Source organism: Apiospora hydei (assembly GCF_038363865.1).
Source record: "Apiospora hydei strain CBS 114990 chromosome Unknown utg000004l_segment0_segment0, whole genome shotgun sequence".
NCBI lineage: Eukaryota > Fungi > Ascomycota > Sordariomycetes > Amphisphaeriales > Apiosporaceae > Apiospora > Apiospora hydei.
In genome coordinates, this window is record NW_027117363.1 from 2,729,093 (window position 1) to 2,750,619 (window position 21,527).

General features: G+C 53.9%; 6 protein-coding genes across 6 annotated transcripts; 5 read left to right on the top strand and 1 right to left on the bottom strand.

Annotated features, from left to right (window-relative positions):
- Positions 1-1,154: 1,154 nt before the first annotated feature.
- On the top strand, positions 1,155-2,273 carry PG997_003359 (ubiquitin-conjugating enzyme E2-16 kDa). Its single transcript, XM_066807674.1, has 4 exons — positions 1,155-1,238; positions 1,700-1,729; positions 1,942-2,069; positions 2,130-2,273. The coding sequence occupies exons 1-4, from the start codon at positions 1,195-1,197 to the stop codon at positions 2,267-2,269; spliced, it is 342 nt and encodes a 113-aa protein (XP_066671292.1). The 5' UTR covers positions 1,155-1,194; the 3' UTR covers positions 2,270-2,273.
- Positions 2,274-6,635: 4,362 nt separating this feature from the next.
- Positions 6,636-8,487, top strand: PG997_003360 (NADPH oxidase 2- variant; the record flags this gene model as incomplete). The annotated part of the gene is made up of 4 exons (XM_066807675.1): positions 6,636-6,808; positions 6,874-7,298; positions 7,322-8,387; positions 8,454-8,487. The coding sequence occupies 4 exons, from the start codon at positions 6,636-6,638 to the stop codon at positions 8,485-8,487; spliced, it is 1,698 nt and encodes a 565-aa protein (XP_066671293.1).
- Positions 8,488-9,454: 967 nt separating this feature from the next.
- Positions 9,455-10,278, bottom strand: PG997_003361 (NUDIX domain protein; the record flags this gene model as incomplete). The annotated part of the gene is made up of 2 exons (XM_066807676.1): positions 9,455-9,965; positions 10,091-10,278. The coding sequence occupies 2 exons, from the start codon at positions 10,276-10,278 to the stop codon at positions 9,455-9,457; spliced, it is 699 nt and encodes a 232-aa protein (XP_066671294.1).
- A 3,687-nt stretch (positions 10,279-13,965) lies between these two features.
- Positions 13,966-14,769, top strand: PG997_003362 (mannitol dehydrogenase; the record flags this gene model as incomplete). The annotated part of the gene is made up of 1 exon (XM_066807677.1): positions 13,966-14,769. One exon carries the CDS (start codon positions 13,966-13,968, stop codon positions 14,767-14,769), a length of 804 nt encoding a protein of 267 aa, XP_066671295.1.
- A 946-nt stretch (positions 14,770-15,715) lies between these two features.
- PG997_003363 (uncharacterized protein) lies at positions 15,716-16,742 on the top strand (the record flags this gene model as incomplete). Its single annotated transcript, XM_066807678.1, has 3 exons — positions 15,716-15,998; positions 16,085-16,575; positions 16,686-16,742. 3 exons carry the CDS (start codon positions 15,716-15,718, stop codon positions 16,740-16,742), a joined length of 831 nt encoding a protein of 276 aa, XP_066671296.1.
- Positions 16,743-19,452: 2,710 nt separating this feature from the next.
- Positions 19,453-21,445, top strand: PG997_003364 (uncharacterized protein; the record flags this gene model as incomplete). Its single annotated transcript, XM_066807679.1, has 3 exons — positions 19,453-19,729; positions 19,790-20,273; positions 20,356-21,445. 3 exons carry the CDS (start codon positions 19,453-19,455, stop codon positions 21,443-21,445), a joined length of 1,851 nt encoding a protein of 616 aa, XP_066671297.1.
- Between the last annotated feature and the right edge of the window lie 82 nt (positions 21,446-21,527).

Sequence of the window (21,527 nt, forward strand, 5' to 3'; positions counted from 1 at the left end):
TGGGGCGGCGACTCGCGGATCTAAGAAGTGAACCTAAGCTCTAACCTAGGCGGTGCTTGAATGAATCATGGGCGACGGGCTGTTTAGCTGTGTATGTATGTACATGTAGACAACATTGATTCTGATCCACGTTCCACGTTCGTTCCACAGGGGCTAATCAGCAAGTAGGTTGGTTAGCAGGTTAGCAGGCCAGCAACTGGGGCCCTGGCTAAGGGTGGCCAGCCACTGATGGGCTGCGCTGGCCTGCGCCGGGGCCGCTCTTTCCTGCCTCTCTGCCTGAGAGGGTGGAATGACCGCCTGAGGCTGGAGCCAAGCAGAGCCTGAGAGCTGGCCACGCAGAAGTTGTTGCCCAGCAATCCGTCAATCAGACCCAGCCCAACCCAGATTTTACCGGGCAGGCGAATCCAGTCTGGTGCATGCATTGCATTCAATCGCTCACCTCTACTTGACCTGCCTCTTGACCTACAGTCATCAGTCACCCCAGGCGGAATCTTGGTCGGTGTTCGTTCGTTCAAGTTGTACATTCAAGTTGGTAACGGTAACCCAGTAACTAGTGCACACAGCGCAGTGGTCAGTGTCATCCTTTGGATCAACCAATCCACCAGACCAAATAGCCCAAGGTAAGTCAGTCAGTGGCCGTGGCCCCCTACATAAGCAGTTTACCAGAGAGGGGAGTAATATTCTGCCTTCCCTTTATCCCCTTTCACCCCGCCCTCGATTTCAGACTTCTACCACTCCCGACTCCAACTACATCTTTTTGCCCTGGGACACATCCAGCCATAATAATCCATACCAACCACATCGCCTGCCTTCTTAGTCACCCGACGACTTCGAAAGCCCTTCCTGCTGGTTTGTCCACCCGCCCGCCTGCTTACCTACATACCCAAGCCCAAGCCCAAAGTCTACTGACTCGCTTGTCTTGTTCCCTTCAATCCTTTGTTCGCTGCTTGTGTGTGCGTGAGTGTGTGCACGCAGCGCCAGTTGGCTCTCCTGGTCCTTTTTCCCCCTTACACAAAAGACCACCAGTCTCCTGTTCACTTCGCCCCATCCATCTTTTTCTCCCGCATTCCATTCTTGGTTGCTGACCGTATAAAACCCAGCCATCGCACAGCCTCGATACCCGACGGCAAAGAGACGGTCTAGGACACTCTTGCACAACAACACCACAACACAACCACACCGCACTTCATCACAATGGCCTTGAAGCGCATCAACAAGGAACTCACAGACCTGGGCCGGTACGTCGATCATTCTGCTCCTTTTCCAAGAATCCTGCAGCCGTTGGTGGCTATTTCCCGCCCGCGAGGCAAGAGGCAGATAGCCAATGGTGGGGCGCTTCTGCTGGGGAGGGGTAAAGCCATCTGGCATTCCCTCTGCACACTCGTCGCGATGATGCATCCATGTTAGGCGGGCGTACTTGGATGCATCGTCAAGAAATATGCCTTTTTTTTCGCTGCGGGAATCTGGGGCTACATCGCCGACCCGAACTTTTGGCTGATTTTTGTGTTTCTACAGTGACCCTCCGTCATCATGCTCTGCCGGACCCGTTGGTGAAGATTTGGTAGGCAACCCACCCGCCCCCGCCGCGCGATAAGAGCCCGAGAGGCTGGACACGCATGACCACGATTATCGAGCACACGACCGGCGGTCTCAGACGCCACTATGGGCATATCGTACTGACTATGAGTTTCTTTTGCAGTTCCACTGGCAAGCCACAATCATGGGTCCTGTAAGTTGTCGCTCTTTTCCTGCCCTTTGTCACTGTCGCTACTGGTTTGTGGGCACGGTCGGCCTCAATAGGCAGGGCGTGTTCATACAGCCAGTCTGCTTGACTTGATATTCGGCGATATGCTATCATGACTCTGATGCTAACTGTTGATCAATAGGGTGACTCTCCATACTCCGGCGGCGTGTTCTTCCTAGCCATCCACTTCCCGACAGACTACCCGTTCAAGCCCCCAAGGTCAACTTCACCACCCGCATCTACCACCCCAACATCAACTCCAACGGCAGCATCTGCCTAGACATCCTGCGAGATCAGTGGAGTCCCGCGCTCACAATCAGCAAAGGTAAAAACCACCCCCGTCACAATCCAGGCTAGTGTTGCGACATGCTAACATGGGAAACAGTGCTCCTCTCCATCTGCTCCATGCTCACGGACCCCAACCCCGATGACCCTCTGGTGCCTGAGATCGCACATGTCTACAAGACGGACCGCCCGCGATACGAGGCCACGGCCCGGGAGTGGACTCGCAAGTACGCCATTTAAGGAGAATCGACATGGAACGGTGATGGGGATGCCATCTTGGAGATAGGATGGCGTTGCATGTTTGCGGCGGATCGAGCATAAACACTTCTCTATGTGGAGCTACAACAAATCGGACTATCAGGCGTCGTCATTGATACATCTTTCGTGTTTTACGGTCAGGGTCTCCTTTGCGAATCACCGCGAACAGAGTTTACTTGGAGCGGGATGGATCGGTTAGTTTTGCCACGGCAGCTAGGTCAAGAAAGCCGGCAAAGAAGCATTATGAGAATACGTTTGGGTGTCGCAGGCATCATTACAGAATCTGAAAGCGGATGGGTGTCATCAAGACAGCGTTGCACCAGTAGTCGACCTAATACGTGAAGTCTACATGTATGCATTGTTATTTCCTAGTATGGCGGAAACTCTTGGTCCTGTTGGTCGGTCTGGGTAGACTGGACTGCTGCTAACTAGCAATGTAATGGATACCCCGAAGCACTTGCACGTGTTATATATCGTGAGCATCCATATGATGCAGATGTGAAGGGAGTTCGTAATTATTACTAAGCCTCGACTTACCCGTGGTATTATTCGGACTGCCGCATGCGTGATAAACATGTTTCGAAAGAAGGATGTCCAGAGGGCGATAGCAGATGTCATCGGGCCACTACTTCCAAGTATGGAACATGTCAAGAACTTCTGGCACCTTGCTAGCGACGAGAATAGTCAAGACGATGTGTCGGCAGCTAGTGGATGACACTGCTGGGGGCTTGGTTGACAGGCCGGCTTAGGATGAATGCGATTGGGTAGAGATCTTGAAACTTGGCGGCGGTGGTTACGCACATCCATAACAGGACGCAGGCTTCAGGCTTCAGGCATTTGTATCTGATAAGGGGAGCAGGCATGGAGAAATTCGCCTGCTTGCGACCAGATATGTTGCAGAGAGCTGGCCCATAATTGCCTGTATGACTCGGCTGCCGGAGAGTCGCATGCCATCCATGTGGTTGTTGGTTCTTTCATCGGCGTCTCCTCTCGCGGGACATCCTGCGGCGTATCTAGATATGGGCAAAGAGGTACAACAGTCTTGCTGGATTTGATTTCGGTCTGTTCTCATGTATGCGTGCATACCTTGCCCATCTTGCCTGTGTACGCAGGTGAGTCAAAGCTGTAAGCGCCGGGTTAGCCTTGTGCCAAGTTTAGGCAGGGGATCTGCTCAGGGGGCGAGGGAGGTATTGCTTGGCGATTGTCTGAATAGTAGTCAGAAGGAGAATAGCTATGGAAGCAAAGAAGGAAGGAACTTCTTCAACACAGATCGTTTTCCTAAAGGGCAACTTTAGGAGATGACGGACGGCACAGGACGGGACCGACACTTCCCTCTCCCCCTTCCCCTCCTTTAGGGCCTCCCACTGCAGGATCTAGAATCCCAAGACTCTGGAAACAAAACTTGCATAGTACCAACCTATTGGAGTATATACTTGAGCCGTCCCCGTCTCACTCGGTGTTGCTGCGCTGCTGCTCATTTTCCCGTACATGGCCGGCTTCGACCGATCGAATCGACGGGGACCCTCACTCGGCAGGTTGTCGCGCCATATCAGGCCTCCCCAAGGCTTGGACCGAACTATATACCATTTGGGCAATCTGGAGCCCTGCGGGAAAACGTCCCATATGGGCGCACCCGAGAGTAGGTGAAGTCGGGTAATACGTCAAAAAGAGCAGATCTGACTGGCTGCCATTTGAACTGGTTGCTGGCTCTGTTCATCTGAGCGAGTGCGCTTAAGAGTGGATACGTACGAGTGATCGATGGGTGGTTGATAGGTAAGCAAGCAAGAAGCAAGGCAATCACGCACAAAAGATGGGAAGAAACCTCTGCGACATTGGTCGAGTCGTTCCAAGTCGCCAAGTGCGTTTTAGAGTGTCAGAGACCCCTGGCGAAACGGTCTGCGACACGGGGCGCCGCTGAGGTGGGGCGGCATCATCATCACAGGTCCTCCGCCTTCAAATTTTGAATTGCACCTGTCCAAAGTAACCTTGCCTTGAAAGCCGTAGACTCCTCGGCGAGTGTGAAGATGGTTGATGGGTGTGTTCGACCACAGCCACCCAATCAACGGGCGACGTTTGATCCATCGGTGTCGCAACTTTCTTCTCATCTCGCTACCGGGCTCAATGGAGGATCGAGAATGGGCACGCGGGCGCACAGCTTGCCCATCGAGCCATGCATGCGGACTGGACGCATGCTAATAGGTAATTGTACCACCACCTCGAGCCACTCTGGTGCCTGGTTCTAACTTCTTCCTCCCGCGCGCGGTGCTGGAATCGAAGCCCGTCCATTGCGAGAAGAGCCGGGTGCAAAGACAGGAAAGCTTGTGCCAGATATACGGCTGTCTTACTGGCTGCTGCACACACACACATTGCATATTGTATTCTACGATACGATACAAATCACAAAAGGCAGCCAGGGGTTGGCGGTGTATGTAACGGCTCGTGCCCGGGAAATGGCGCCACTACCCACTTGTTCCCCGTCAAGTCAATTCATCATCTTCTCCTCCTTCACTTCTTTTCAAGATGCAGATAGATTCGCAGATTGCGGCTCAACTTTGGATTGCTGCGGTCTGGCCAAGGGTACACATATCCCATGATCTGTGTATGTGTAGATATGTGCCTGGATCGAGCTGCTTCTGGATAGATGAAAGTCTTTCCATCCAAACCACGATCTTCTCCAAGCCTTGTTGGCGGACGTTTCCGTCTTGGAAGGAACCGACCAAGTCGCGCGGTCGAATATTTGATTACCTAGAAAATAGGATCAAATGCCAAATGGATTCGGAACTCTATGCATAAAAGGCAAAGTCCCGGCAAAGAAAGCCGAAGAGGCAATAAGACAGCGTCAAGACCCCCGTCCATGCAGCCTTTGCAGCACCCTTGAGCCCTTGAGGCCCTGGAGTCCCTTCAAAGGCCCCTGCCCCCGACCGTCAGGAACGAGTTTCTTCAGCCCCCACCGGGTCCTTGTAACTCCCGCTAGGCCCGATCCGGACCATTTTGTTTCGAGATTCTTGCCATCCTGCCAATCGAACTCCAAAGCGACTCCATCATCCAGTCTAGCCATCTGCCCATTGCTGCGGCACCCACGGCCATCGTCAGAGCACCATGGCAATTGCAGTCGAAGTGGATCGCCCGTCTGCTGCGACGCCGACATGTTGTGGATGGAGACGCAAATGCAGACCGCGAGGTAAATGGGCGTGCGGGCATACGAACGGTTGACAGCAGGGAATAGGCGCTCATCTCATGGCATGGTCTTCTTGCTGTCTCCCGTCTCCTGTGTGCCCTGCCATTGACGTCTCCGCTACACATCTCGCCTACCCACATCCCACCTACGCGAAGGTACGATATCGGGCTACATTGCCGCTGTTGCTGGATCCCGCTTGAGCCTCATATTGGGTCTGCGTGTTACGGATTATCGACAGGGTACCATCCGCGGCCCTGGACCGCCTCCTGCAGCCACTGCTACAGTATCAATTGATCTATCTTGCCCTCTTTTTCGCAGTTCGGTCTTTTCGGGGGTGTCTGCGTCTTTGCCTGGGCTTTTACTTTCATGCTTCCCGCCCTTCTCGAATTCCATCCCTCCTGCGCGAACGAAACGCTCACAACCTTCTTTCCGCCATTATCATCTCTTTCTTAATTCTCTCTCTCGGGTTCCCTAGCCGTCGAAAAGCAAGCCGCCCGGTGCAGGCACAGTGACAAGGTATGATCTACCGACGAAAGTCGACGAGGCGATCTCATGTTTCTGAAAACGCTTGGCACCTTTTGCCCTTATCCTCCTCTAACCGCCCCCTTCCCTTCCCGCTTCCCGGCGTTGCCCTTCCCTCCCCTTCCGCCGTATGCACTGAACTTTGCCCTTCCCTCCTGCTCTGTTGTCGTTACAGCTGCTGCTACTGCCTTTCTCTTCTCACACCCATACCCTTTTTGCCATTTTTTCTTATTTGATCTCTGGTAGCGTGTTTGTTGACTGACCGACCCTAGCTCTCTTTGCTTCCTCGCGATTGCAGGCTCAGTCCCGATTCCATTCTTTACGACTCGGTTTGTTGTATATGTGTGTTGTGTTGTGCTAGGAACGGGCTGCCCATACGTCTACTACGCCGTTTCGCTTCTTCGTCCACGACTTTCCTTTGATACATGGACATTCGCCAGTTCAGCAGGCTCTGAATCTAATCGACAATCTACCCGAAAACAAGAAGCCGATACTGTGTGGCAGTATAATTAGGGAACTAATCAAAGAGGAGGATTCAATCTCTCTCGACGAGTGCGTGGGACCTGGCCGGCTGCAGGTGGACACCACATTTTCGGTTTACACGATCAACTTCCAACACGGAACACGACCCGGAAAACAACAGCCAAGATGTCTTACGGCGGTGATTATATGGACTACAGGGAGAAGCCCACAGAGCGATCGAGATGGACGCCGTTAACGCGCATGCTGCTGTCGGGTGAGATGACACAGGAGAAGCAGAAGGAGTTGACGTCTCGGGAAAGATTCGACAGATGGATGGTTAACGAAGGTTATCGACGATTGTATGTCTCTCGGAACGGTGAGTTTTCCCTGGGGGAAAATACGAGGCTGACACGCTGGTGACTAGTTTCGTTTTTGTCTTCATGGCTCTGCACGCCATGGTGTTCGCCTTTGGTTTCGTCCATTACGCACTCAAGGACAGTTCGCAAATCGCCCGCGACACTTTTGGGCCGACTTTCATGATTGCTCGAGCCTCGGCTCTGGTGCTTCATATCGATGTGGCTATGATTCTGTTCCCCGTTTGCCGCACGTTCATCTCGCTCGCCCGACAGACGCCTCTGAACGGTATCATCCAGTTCGATAAGAACATCACGTTCCATATCACCACGGCCTGGTCCATCTTCTTCTTCTCTTGGATGCACACGATTGCTCATTGGAACAACTTCGCCCAGATCGCAGCCAAGAACAACCTGGGTATCTATGGCTGGCTGCTGGCCAACTTCGTGTCGGGTCCTGGTTGGACTGGATACGTCATGCTCATCGCCTTGACGGGTATGGTCATGACCTCTTACGAGACCCCCGCCGAGCCAACTACGAGCGATTCTGGTACACTCACCACTTCTTCATCGTCTTCTTCTTCTTCTGGGCCATCCACGGTGCCTTCTGCATGATTCAGCCCGACTCGGCACCCTTCTGTACCTCGGTCGGAGCTTCGGCCATTGGTGTCTTCTGGCAGTACTGGATGTACGGAGGATACGTTTACCTCGCCGAACGTATCGCTCGTGAGCTCCGAGGACGTGACAAGACTTACGTCTCCAAGGTTATCCAGCATCCCAGCAACGTCTGCGAGATTCAGATCAAGAAGGAGAACACCAAGACCCGGGCTGGTCAGTACATCTTTTTCTGCTGCCCCGAGGTGTCCCTGTGGCAGTACCATCCCTTCACTCTGACCAGCGCGCCCGAGGAGGACTACATCTCCATTCACATGCGTGTGGTTGGTGACTTCACCAGGCAGGTCTCTGCCGCCCTGGGCTGCGAGTGGGACAAGAAGGGAGACTCTTCCAAGGTTGTCGGTGTCAACGGCGATAGTCCCGAGGTCGATCCCGCTCTCCGACGAGTTCTTCCCCGTGTCTACGTCGATGGTCCTTTCGGTTCCGCCTCCGAAGATGTGTTCAAGTACGAGATTGCCGTTCTTTGCGGTGCTGGTATCGGTGTTACGCCCTTCGCTTCCATTCTCAAGTCCATCTGGTACCGCATGAACTACCCGCAGAAGAAGACGCGTCTTTCCAAGGTCTACTTCTTCTGGATCTGCAGAGATTTCGGTTCTTTCGAGTGGTTCCGTTCCCTGCTGCTCGCTATCGAGGCCCAAGACGTGGACGGCCGCATCGAAATCCACACCTACCTGACCGCCAAGATCAAGGCCGACGACGCGACCAACATCATGATCAACGATGCCAACGCCGACAAGGATACCATTACCGGTCTCCGCAGTCCCACCAACTTCGGTCGCCCCAACTGGGATATGATCTTCCGTGGTATCAGGAAGCTGCACACCCCCGCCGAGGCTGGTGTGTTCTTCTGTGGTCCCAAGGGTTTGGGTAGTACCCTGCATATCTTCTGTAACAAGTACAGTGAACCTGGGTAAGTTTACATCAAGAATCCATCAACGGCGTCATAATTAAGCGCAATTACTAACCAACCATGTAGCTTCTCGTTCGTCTGGGGCAAGGAAAACTTCTAAACGCCAAACAAGTCATTTCACGGACATTCTTGGAGGAAGGGAATCATTGGTTTACCGTCAACCCTCCCCGACTTGTTACAAGATTCACCGAGCAATCCACCCAATCGACTTGGGCGCTTGCAATCTTGTACATTTTCCATCTACCACCACTATCTATCTTAAAAACACACGTACGATCTACCTTTCGGGGTCGTCCCCACGTGATCTTCAAAACTTTCCAAGCATATATCGCCCATCTAATTTCACCTTTATCGAGATCCTTGTTCCGTCCTACTTTTGTTGATTCACACAGCTTTTGTTCCAAGGGGAGTAATGAGAGGCGGGTGTCTATATACGCAGCGCGTGGAATAAGCAAGCCCATTCGGGGGTTTCTGATAGAGGCTGGAACATATGGGGGGGGGACTGGAGTAGGTATGAAAAGGGAAGAATCAGGGGGCATGACATGTATCTATACTGACGTTTGGGCTTCCTGCCTGCAAGGCTTTTGTGCGAGGAAGAAGGGAGATGGTGCATGGAAAAGGACGAAGGGGAGAGGGACAGTACTTAGCAATAACATGGTACACGCTCACAACACGCAAATATATACACATGTCGTATTGAGTCATATACCACTATTGCCGTACGCTTTAGTGGAGTTCCACTTTTGCGTGCGACAACACACCTTTTTCTTGTATTTTAGTTTTTCGGTATATCCGCAATGGGACATTTTCGATTTGGCTTTCACACGATTTTGGTAATGCGCTGTTGATTGGCGGAGACTTGAATACGTTGATCCATGTAACCTATGCCTTGGGGACACGAACTGGCTGTCCGCAACTAATGGCCGGTGACTGCCCGTGAATCCTTCCTTCATCAGCCACGCCAGCTATTATTTGTTGGCAGCTATTCTGCGCCAGCGGGCGTTTCGTTTGCTGCTGCTTCATTCTGTAGCCCGCTCTTCTGTCTGGTTTTCGTATGCGTGGCTGTTTTACTGCTCCGCGGCTTCTGCTGCCATACGGAACCCCTTGAGCACGACCTCCTTCCCTTTAGGCCGCCACTCCAGCCTCCGGCCCCCGTGCGCCAGATCCTGGCGGACCTCGTGCTCCGTGGCCCAGACGAAGTCGCGGTGCTCCGCCGGGTCCAGCTTGACGAGGCTGTTCCACGACGACAGCGGCTGTGGGCGCGGATTCGCGTTTCCTTCCTCCTGCTGATGCTGCTGCTGCTGATGAGGGCGGGGAGGCTCGACGTCCATGAGGAAGGTCACGATGGTCAGACGCCCGTTCCGGCCGACCCGCTGGATATGGACGAGCCCGCGCGCGCCGCGCGCGCGGCGAGGCCCGTCTCCTCGTGCAGCTCGCGCGTCAGGGCGGCGAGCGGGGGTGGGGTCGGCGGTGTCGTCGCAGGAGCCGCCGGGGAGCTCCCAGATGCCGGGGTAGGTGTCGGTTAGGGCGCGCTGGAGGAGGAGGACGCGGGGTTTCAGAGCGGTGGTGGGGGTGTCACTGTCTTTGGTGGTTGATGGTACTGATGAAGGAGAGGGGGAGGGGAGGATAAGGGGAGGCAGCGAGCGATGACGACGGCGCCGACGACGAGGTGGGCGATGTTGGGCTGGAGCTGGAGCTTATACGCGGCGGGGGTGGTTTGGTGGTAGGGGGTGAGGGAGGGGTGTACGGTGAGGGCGGTGGCGAGGGCGGTGGTGTTCTTGTCTTCCCCGGTGTTGATATTTCCTTCCTTGGCGTTGTTCTTCTCCTGCTCGGCGGGGAAGTGGTCATCAGTCGCCGTAGAAGTTGGGACTGTGGCTCCTTGATCTGCCATGGTTGCTGAGTCGAGATCAGACGGAAGAGAGGCTCCTTTGGGGTATTACGAGAGAGTTGGGCAAAGACAACTGACAACGAGTTTTCAGTGGGAGATGGTGTTGACATGCGACAGACGGTGTTGTGATGTGTGGTTGTGAGAGGTTCTGGAAAATGATAGACACGAGTTATTATTGTTTTTCTGAATCCCCAAAACAAGGCATCTACCACTATATCGACGAGGAATTGCTGTTGTTCGGTTCGGTTAGTCATTACGCATACACTTATTGTTTGCATTGGGGTTGTATTCACTTTAGCAACCTACCAAAATCATCCCGTATTGGCCGTGATTGGGCTTACATTGTGATACAAGACCGGACAAGATTTGTGATGGGGATGCTGTTGTTACTCTTTGTTGTACAACACATAACCGCCCTGATGCGTTATGGCCTATTGTTACAAGCAAGCACACTGATTAGCCTTGCTTGGGTACTATTCCAACATCTCGCTAACGGATCTGCCGTTTGTCTATCCTATGGTATACGATGGCAGACCACTGGGTTCTCACAAACGTTTTGTATTGTGTTACCATGTACTGTGTGATTTCTATGTGTGTAGAGCCACTGAACGGCATGAAGCCCATTTAGTTTCTGTACTTTTAGCATCAAGGCAGTATTACCGGGATTGTGCCATTGTGACCATTTTGACCCTTTCGAGTGCAAAACTGGCTCTTATATCAGCTCAGATATCATTGATGGTCAGGAAAACTGTCGTTGAAACCTCATGAGTACCCTGGTGTGAAGTTATATTCTGTCAATACGTCAACATGGCTATAAACAGGACTTGAGGTACCCTATAGAACCTCTCAAAACTGTACGTATAGTAATTGGTTACCGAGTCATAATTGTGTGATGTTTAACGTACTCTTATACCCTGCCTCTGGCCCATCTTGTACAAAGCTCCCAGACTTCTGGGGACATCTGGGAACACGCTTTTCCCCTAGTTGCAGCACCTGAACGAGACCTGTATTCGAAGTTTGAACTCAACCAGCACACAAATATGTAACACTTTGCAGCCAAGGAACCGGTGCTAGCGCCTGGGTTCAGCTTGTCCAGGCTCTGGTTGTACATATACCCGCATGTTCATTGCAGGGATGCATTGCGGCCAGTTTGGTAACTCCTATTATGGCATGTGTGAAAGTCCCCTTTTAGTCTATGGGGGTCACTGTTTCTACTGAATCATTCTCCAGCCACGGGCACAAACGTATATCGGTCCTCTCTCCAACTTCTGCCTTGGATCTGTATAGCTCTTTTGGTATGACCACAATGCAAACATGGATCTCGGGGTAATGATAATGTATCAATGAGCTTCTTGACTGTGAGTAGCTGAGAATTACGTCGAGCTCGTCATATACAAGTAGCCAAGCAACTGCCAATACTGGAAATCGGGTAATGGGCATAACGATAGGAGACGTTGGTTGAAAGTCCGGGACTATACGAATGCAAAAGGGGGAGGAGAGGGGACAGGGACGAGGCATCAATACTCCACTGCCCAGCCACGGTTTGCATTCTTCAGTCCATGATCTTTCTGGGAGCAACTTGCTCGTTACGCAGGTTTCATTTCACTAGACAAATCGCTGTTGGTAATGAACTAAACCGAGACGAGGCACCTCGATGTAGCAGAAGTTCAGAGTTAAGTCATTTGAAATTGGACTGCATCCGCCTGAAAGGGTGATGCTGACCTGGCGGTGGCTCAGTTCGAGGACGGTAACCCTTTTGGTGGAGACGTATGGGAGAAGAAACTTCTGGCATCTTCTCCAGGCCGGAGTCAAGTACGGGGGACACAGGAGGTGATGTAAGGGAGGTGTCGGTGATGGCAACAGGCACGAACAGGGCACTTCTTTCCAGAGGCGAATCGCCGATCCGCCCGGGGGTGGTGGGTTCGCATTGATGCATCGGCCGATAACCAGCAGGATATCGGCCCGGCTCCACGGTCTAAGGCAAAGATCCTGGTGGTACACGTTACTGGCACGATACCGCAAACAGCACCTCCGATTCTGCGGCTGCAGATCGGCCGCTTGCTTGGGCGCATCGGCCGCTACGACTGTTCGTTGTGCTTAGCATGGCTAAAATCTCTGATGGAGGCGACACTTGAACAAGAAAAAGAGGGCTGACGGGCGGACTAGCCATCGAATCGGTGATGAAGGACCTTCTCGCCTTCTAGCGGTGCGACGGCGGCGGCAGTGGGCTTCTCGGGCTATGTACTTGGGGGAGGAGCTTGCAGCAAGCACAAAAAAGCGCCGATTGGACAAGACGGGAAACTGGTGGCAGGGCAAGAAAATCAACCGGGCAACGGCAGTCCGGGCAGGTGAAAGGCAACCGCTTTTTCCGAGCAAGTTGAAGCTGAATCGTGGCTCGTACAAGGTGGTCGCACTTCGCAGCGGGGCCCGTCGACGTCACTGCGGACTCGTTCCTGGCGGGTTTTGGTTTGGAGTCTTTCCGGACTGGCGACTTCATTGACTGACTGCCAATAGTCGGCGGAAGGGAACCCACACCTTCAAACTGCAATGCGCCCGCCCCTCGAGCCCCCAATTGTTGCGGGTATCAACTGATTTCAGGTGCTGCTGCTGACTGCTGATGTTGTTGGCGATGCATCTGTACTGTATGCATGTGTGTACCTGTTGTCGGGAAGCTATCAAAACCTACTGGCCAATGCAAAGCATGCAGCATGGAACGAGAACCGGTATATTCCTTCTTCCTGTCCGGGATTGGAAAGACTCAAATTGGACTGATAAGATGCGCATGGCATGGCATGACAGGACAGGACAGGATTGCTAGACATGCAGGCAGGCGCGGAAGCGCGGGGTTGAGTTTACTGGCCGGGCAGTATTTCAAGTTTGCAGTGCATTTGCCTGCTGCACAGCTGCTGCATTTCCATCAATTGAGTTGACTGCAGCGCAGGACAGGCAGGACAGGCAGGACAGGACAGCAATAGTTCATGATTGACTGCAACCCCACCAAAGCACATGCAACCTTGCTGGCCGTCCAGACGTGGTACAACCCAGTCCAAGTCCAGGTCGTCCAAGTCTCCAAGTCTCCAATGGCGGGGCACCGCAGGCAAAGTGTCGCATACGTAGGTAGTCGACTACGAAACCCTCACCATCCAGCCATCCTGCCATCCCACCGAGTCGCGCACCACCGCGAACCAACCTCTGGTGCTTCGTGTTACCTACCAAATCCATCCGTGTGGGCGCATCCCATCTGGACTGGGAGTCTGGGACCCTCACTTGCCTCCAGGACTGCAGGTGCAGGACCACAGCATCCCGAGCCTAGCAGGCCCCTCCAATGACTAGAATGACTGGCCATTGCTCCATCAGAGCAGATGCACTTGCCCCGCGTTGCCAGTGTCATCTCAACCTAGAACCATCTCATCACTGATCCTTTGTCATAACCATGCATCCATGATGTCACTCGCAAAGAGCTCAAATCTCTGTACTCCACAATCCAAGGTTCATCAAGCCATTGCCAACTGCCTTGGTGAAGATGGGGCTTAGATCCAGGCCTCTGTGTAGGCAAACGGCTCGACATAAAGCTGCCTCTTCTCGCCGTGTCTAGGTCGATTCTATATTCTTCATTCCAATCACTCTCATCACATCTCACCATATACCCCTACATCTACTTACGTCATATCCAATACAACAACCGCCATCATGCCTCAGAACATCCCCACCGCCAACCGTCTGATGGACCTCTTCAGCCTGAAGGGCAAGGTCGTCGTCGTCACCGGTGCCTCCGGCCCCCGTGGCATGGGTATCGAGGCCGCCCGCGGCTGCGCCGAGATGGGCGCTGATATCGCCATCACCTACGCCTCCCGCAAGGAGGGCGCCGACAAGAACGTCGAGGAGCTCACCAAGGACTACGGCGTCAAGGTCAAGGCCTACAAGTGCAACGTCAGCGACTTCGCCAGCTGCGAGCAGCTCGTCAAGGACGTCCAGAACGACTTCGGCGGCCGCATCGATGCCTTCATCGCCAACGCCGGTGCCACCGCCAACTCGGGCGTCATTGACGGCTCCAAGGAGGACTGGGACCACGTCATCCAGGTCGACCTGAACGGCACCGCCTACTGCGCCAAGGCCGTCGGCCCCGTCTTCAAGAAGCAGGGCACCGGCTCTTTCATCATCACCGCCTCCATGTCCGGCCACATTGCCAACTTCCCCCAGGAGCAGACCTCCTACAACGTGGCCAAGGCCGGCTGCATCCACATGGCCCGCTCGCTGGCCAACGAGTGGCGCGACTTTGCCCGCGTCAACAGCATCTCGCCCGGCTACATCGACACCGGTCTGTCCGACTTCGTCGACAAGGACACCCAGAACCTCTGGATGTCCATGATCCCCATGGGTCGCAACGGTGACGCCAAGGAGCTCAAGGGCGCCTACGTCTACCTCGCCAGTGACGCCAGTACCTACACCACGGGTGCCGACATCGTTATTGACGGTGGATACACCTGCCGATAGATTATTATCGGCGGCTTGTTTGATTGCTGCATGAATAGATGATATCGCATGGAGTTGGGTCGGAAACACCTCTGATTTCTTGGGATCGTGTCGCTGTAGGATAGATACCAGCACCAGCAGACATGCTTAAACTCAAAATAATACAATACTGTAAAATCCTTACTTAAAAGTCTTTTTTTCTTCTTAAATCGCCCGTGATGCTTTGTATGATGCTTGCGACATGTTCACAAGTTGCCGGCCGATCCACGTGGCATTCTCGATCGCGTACGATCCCCAGTTATATGCACAAATATAAGCCGCATTTATTATTTGGCTGTAGGATCATTGTAGGATCACAGCTGCATTCCCCCGAAGCTGCGAATGCGAAAAGGCGTAAGATCTCGGGTACAGTCAGAACCAATTGGCTTGTACACCGAGGCGGCTCCGGCCGTCAGCCAGGTGGCCATAAATAGCCCAGACTTGCTCTTTGTAGAGTTCGGTCTCTCCGGTACCGCAACCTTTGCAATTCATTCTGACGTCCGTCACCAGGGGGAAAAGAAGAAGACATTCTCCTCCATGATACGCAGGTCAATTAGCAACTCTTCCTCATGCTCAACCTCTCGCTCTTGAGTCTCACCAAGGGAAGAGCCGAAGAAAAGTGGGCGTGGTTTGTGAGCGGCCCCTCTCTGTGGCGGTAACGGCTTTGCTGCGATTTTGGCTGCACCTGCACCTGCCGGTCTGTCTCCTGGATTGACACGTGCATCCACTTGCGCTACCATCAATCATTCGACACACAGCACAGCAGCGAGAAAAGGAGAGGGTAATCTTCGGAGGCTGTTTAAGAGAGAGAGGGGAAATATTCCGCTATAAAGAGTGACGGCCAAGAACAAAAGAGGGCAATCAAAGGCGAGGAAGAAGTTAGGAAAGCCAAGGCAAAGAACGCCAAGACAAGACAAGACAGAACAAGATGTCGATGGAGGGGATCGAGAACCCGGCCCTCATCTCCGAGGCGCCGGAGCCCACGTCGTACGTGCGACCGCGCGCGCCGCTCGTCCTGATGCACGACGGCGGCGGCACCACCTTCAGCTACCACCTACTCGACCCGCCGGCCAACCGCGCGCTGTACGGTATTGCCAACGCCCACTTCGATGATGGCGGATGGTGGCACGGCGGGCTGCCTGAGATGGCGGCTCATTACATCGGGTTGCTGTCCGAGGCGCTGCCCGAGGGCGGCGATGTCGTTCTTGGTGGTGAGTTGGGTTCCTTTTCCTTCTTTTCCCTTTTGCATGCCTCATTGCACACGCTAACATGTGCATGATGTGTTTCGCGCCCACAGGCTGGTCCCTGGGCGGCATGCTCGCCCTCGAAATGGCGCACCAGATCGCGACGCAGCCGACGGGCGACGGCAGCGCGGACCGGCGCCCGCGCTTCAACGTCGTGGGCATGGTGTGGGTGGACAGCCAGTGCCCGCGGCCGGCGTCGGAGGTGGCGGCACTCGCGGAGAAGCAGCTGCCGGAGGAGGTCGTGCGGCGGCCGCGCGAGGAGCTCGAGGGCATGAAGCTGCTCGACAAGGTCGGGCTCAACATGCTCAACGCGCGCATCATGCTGCAGTCGTGGGAGAAGCCCAAATGGGAGCGCGACGCCGTTCCGCCCACGGTCCTGCTGCGCGCGCGCGAGAGCTACGCCGACCCGGCCTCGTCGTTTGTGGATTACCAGCGCGGCCACCGCATGCTCGGCTGGGAGGCGTACAGTAAGGAGCATGGGGACTTTTTTGCGGGAGGTGGTGGATGTGGAGGGAGCCATTTCTCGCTGTTCGAGGATGACAACGTAAGTTCTCCCTCCCCCTTTCCCCCTTGAGTTAAGGGATCGGGCGTGTCCCGTTCTTCGAGCTTCACCACGTGTTCGATTTGTCTGACCAGTTTTTGCTTCGTGAGCAGATCATCGCTATCTCCGAGAAGATCAACGCTGCAGCCGACAAGGTTGACCACGACTGATTTCCGAACGAAAGATGGCGTTGACTAGACAAATGTTTTGATGTCATGAGTATGGGTTATTTCAGCTTACTTATCCTTTCCCTTCGATTCCATAGTGGCTTCATTTCCAACGACGGGCATATATTAGATAGACGATGCACCTGCGGTCATGGTATGGAACAGTGGGCTTGTGAATGGATGGAGGTAGACTGTGTTGTGGTCCGATTTTCTGACTGTATTCTGTCTTACCTTTAGTTATCTGGGGTATACGCACACGAGCTCCCGTTGGTGCTGGCCTCTGTGAGAGGACTTCGGCTGCATGGCAAGTTAGGACACACTGGCGGTACAGATTCAGCTTTCGATATGCAATATAGAGAATAGTAATCAAAGTGAGATAGAACTACTTCGATTCTCAAAGCTTTTGAATCTTTGCATGTTGGAGTGGAGAGACGTTCAAAATAGTAAATATCAGGGGTTAGGCACCCGAAGGCTACCTCCACCGGTTATCACGGCTTCCAGGTGGATTGGCACCAATAACAAATATAAGCATGGTTGCATGCACAGATTCACTTGATTTTGCTCAGAAGTCTGCCTAGTCAGGCCAAGGCCAAGATCTGTACTGGTAGTATATTTCGCTATCGAAACGCCACGAGCAGCTTAGGGGGTGATCGCCCCCTGAAACAGATCACCAGCAACAACAAACAATTTTTTTTTTGTTCTGGGAGCTGGGGACAATGATGATTATGACGACGGTGACAGTTAGGAAGAATGGACATTGTATATGCGTTATCGATATATAGATGAAACCGAAACGCCAAAAGGAGAAAAGAAAGGATGGAAGTTAGGAGAATAAACGGAGCCATATCGAGGGACGTGGCAAGATATGTCTCAGCTACAATGCTTGTTCTTTTTTCTTCTCCCGCTGTATGACAGAAGCAAGGGGATTAATTACTCATGACGACGCGATTCTCTTCAGGGCACGCGTGCTTCATTGCTCTGGGCCGAAAGAAAACGAGGCGGGGGGATGCAGGATTAGGCCTGCGAAATAAGAAATCACACAGGCATATCGCTAATATAAAAACCCACGAGCCATACTTTCCGAGGTGAGCGCTTGATTCGCCAAGCGCTGCCAAGATACAAACAGGTAATGCTTTGTATTTCAACGCTTCCATCGAAGGGGAAAAAAGGTCTTGCTCCAGCGCGCCAAGCACCGAGATCTCGTTGGGACAACCGTACGCCGGCAACGGTGAGCTGGCATCTGACTATTGCTGTACTTGGTAGCTTAGGTAAAAGGAAGGATAGTGATGGATGACCCGCGCTTTGGGTCAAACACTCATCGCCCCCTGCAGACGGCCACTTTGCTTTTTCCTCTGGCTCTTTGGGGCTTTTATCTCACTCACCCCCACTCCCCGGTTCATGCGCCCAGCGCCTCCGACTTCTCGAATTACGGATCGCGTGTCTTGCAAAAGGGACGTTGGAAGCCAAGGTCCGCAAAAAGCCGAGATCGTGCTTTGGGAGCTGTGGCGCTGTCGTAGCGTCGATACCTATTGCGAGGCGCACAATGGCTTTTTGGGGGCCTCGAACCATGTCCTACGCTAGCAGAGGGACAACAAGAGGGTTTGGGAGGGTTTCCTAGGATCCGTCATCCGACGAAGTTCTGCCTGTGTTTTGTTCTTGTTTCTTTTTCCTCGGCTAAGGCACTGCGCGCAAAGCAACGCCGTTTTGCTTGTTTTTGATATTGCGTGCAGGTCAGCCCGCGCTCACTCATCGGACCAAAAGCAGTCCACCTATCATCGATCGATTCGTTATGCAAGCGGCCGCGTTGCGGGCATCGGCCCTGTGTTGGTGCCTGTTTTTCGAAGTCGATATGTTTGCCAAAGAAACCAAGAACCCCTTTTCGCTCGCATCGTACTACCAGATATGCTGAAAGATCAATCTCGACGGTCAAGTCAAAGCTGAGGGCTAATCTCCGCCGTAAGGCTGATACCGCTTACCAGCGCAGGAGCACACACGAACACACCTGGGCACACACAAGTCGTTGCGTCGTGGGTATTAGGTTTAACTGACAGGCGACCATGTGGCCGGTCATTGGCACTCCGGCTGGGGGCTAAAATAAACCTGGACCATCACCACCATCTGATCATCTTGGCATCGAAATTGCGGCTGATCCAGTCTATCGGACCCTGGTCTCTTTCTGGCAAAACGGAAAAGAAAAAAGCATACCTTAGTTTGCTTCTAGCACCATGCAGGGCACAGGCATTGGGCTTGTGCTACGGGGCCCTAGTCCGCTTGTTCCTGGCCGAATTCTGGAAAAGGCAAACCTTTGGCTGCAGACACAGCCAATTAGGATGCCCCTTTAGCTGTGCCTCTGTGGTGACAAGATGGAGGAAGAAGTCAGTCCCCTGTCGAAAGCAAGCACAAATCTTACAGAACGCTGCTTGAGACAAGGCCATCAGGATTCGAGAGCCGGTGCGAAATTACTGTACCGTAGCTTCTGTCACTAACGTGTTGGGCTTGTTTGTGCGCAGCCAACCAGGAGAGAATGCGGTCTAGGCCCCTGCCAGAGCTTCCAGAAGTCGAATCGGCGCAAGATGCATATATATCCTGCCAGAGCGCCGTCCATCCTCATGTTGTTGTTCAGCCAGCATCTTCTCATCGTCCGTCGCTACATTTCTCTTGTTTTATTTCCTCTAATCATTTTTCTTTAGTGTGCAGCATTGTACCATAAACAATGGTCGTCCTTTCGTTAACCCAGGCATGGCTCTGGTCTAATGCCCTCCTGTCACTCGCTTCCGCCCTAACACTACCTTCACCAAACGATCTACCCAAACCCAAGAAATACGAACTCACCATCACCTGGGAGAAAGGCGCCCCAGACGGAGTCGAACGCGATCTCTTCAAGATCAACGGACAGTTTCCGGGGCCCGTACTCGAGCTGACCGAGGGTGATTCTGTCGAGGTCCATGTCAAGAACAAGTCTCCCTTCAACACCACAATTCACTATCATGGTCAGTATTACTGCAAACAATTCAGTATTAGCTGAGAGAGGCTGGCTAACTGATGACCAGGCATCGAGATGATGGGCACCCCCTGGTCCGACGGAACCCCGGGTCTTGTCCAAAACCATATCCAACCGGGCTGTGATTTCCTGTACAAGTGGAAGGCCACACAACACGGGTCATACTGGTATCACTCTCACACCGATCTCCAAATCGACGATGGACTCTTTGGACCTATTATCATTCACCCCAAGCCAGACACGCCGAACCCTTACAGCTTGGTCACCCAGGACCTTGTCGCACTCGACGCCATCAAGTCGGCAGAGAAGCATCGCTATCCCCTGCTATTGTCCGACTGGAGACACACCCCCTCGAGTCAAGTTTGGGACATCGCGGAGAAGTCCCACATCGACCTTCTCTGCTTCGATTCTATCCTGGTCAATGGCAAGGGCAAAGTCGACTGTCTTACCTCTGAGCAACAGGCGCCTCTCATCACCAGACCTCAGCAGACTCTGCTCTCGAGGGTCAATGGGTCCGCCCTCAGTGACAAGAGGTATGTAAATATAAACGTTCCAACCTCCCAAGCTGTAGATCAGAAGAGAGAGAGAGAGAGAGGAATACTAATGACACGACAGCTGTCTGCCTCCCAACGTGCTTGCCACGCTTGCTGAGCCGGGCGACCTCACGCCCGACCCGAGCGTCATCCCGAGGGAAATCTTCAACGGATGCAAGGCCACCAATGCGCCGCTGGATGTCGTCAAGGTCGTCAAGAGCAAGAACTGCGACAAGGAGAAGTGGATCATGCTGGACCTGATTGCCACCTTCAGCATGATCCAAGCGCAGGTTTCCCTGGACGAGATCCCGCTGACCATCATTGCGGCCGACGGCAACTACATTGAGCCCAAGACCGCCCACTCGATCCCCATGGTATCCGGCCAGCGCTACACCGTCATCGCCAAGCTCGAGAAGCCCAAGAAGTACACCCTCCGCGTGAGCTCCACCGCGGAGCCGCAGATCCTGTTCGGGTCGTCCGTCATCGACTTCCAGGTCGAGGCCGAGCAACAGTCGCCAGACCCTTCGGTCGCCTACATCAACGAGCGCGGCGCCAACACCACTTCGGACGTCGTGGCTTTCTTGCCCGCCCAAGGCAAGCCGTTCCAGGCGGCCCCCATCCCCCAGGCCGTGGACGGCACCTACAAAGTCGTGATGAGGCAGGCCGGCGCCACCAACCACTGGGCCCTCAACACTACGCCCCGGCCCGAGTACCTGGACGACGCGCTGCCGCTGCTCCTCAACCCCCAGCCGAACGTGCGCAATAACTACACGGCGACCATCCCGGCCTCGCAGAAGTGGGTCGACTTCATCATGCTGCAGCCGCGGTCGGCGCCGGCGCACCCGGTGCACTTCCACGGCCGGCACTTCTACGTCATCGGCCAGGGCCAGGGCGCCTTCAACTGGACCTCGACGGCCCAGGCCGCCGCCGCGCTGCCGGGCAGCTTCAACCTCGTCAACCCGCCGCTGCGCGACACCTGGTCCTCGCTGGCGTCCCAACAGGGGGACACCTGGCTCGTGGTGCGGCGGCCCAACGACAACCCGGGCGTCTGGCAGGTCCACTGCCACATCCAGTCCCACCTCCACGGCGGCATGAGCATGGTGCTCCAGGAGGGCGTCGATGCGCTGCCTCCGATCCCCCAGGAGTACCGGGACCCGAAGTGCGGGGCTTGATTGGATTTAGAAGAGTTTGTATAAACCGCATTGCATTTACATCATTCGTTGTACCTTTGTCTTTTCCTTATACTTGCTTTGG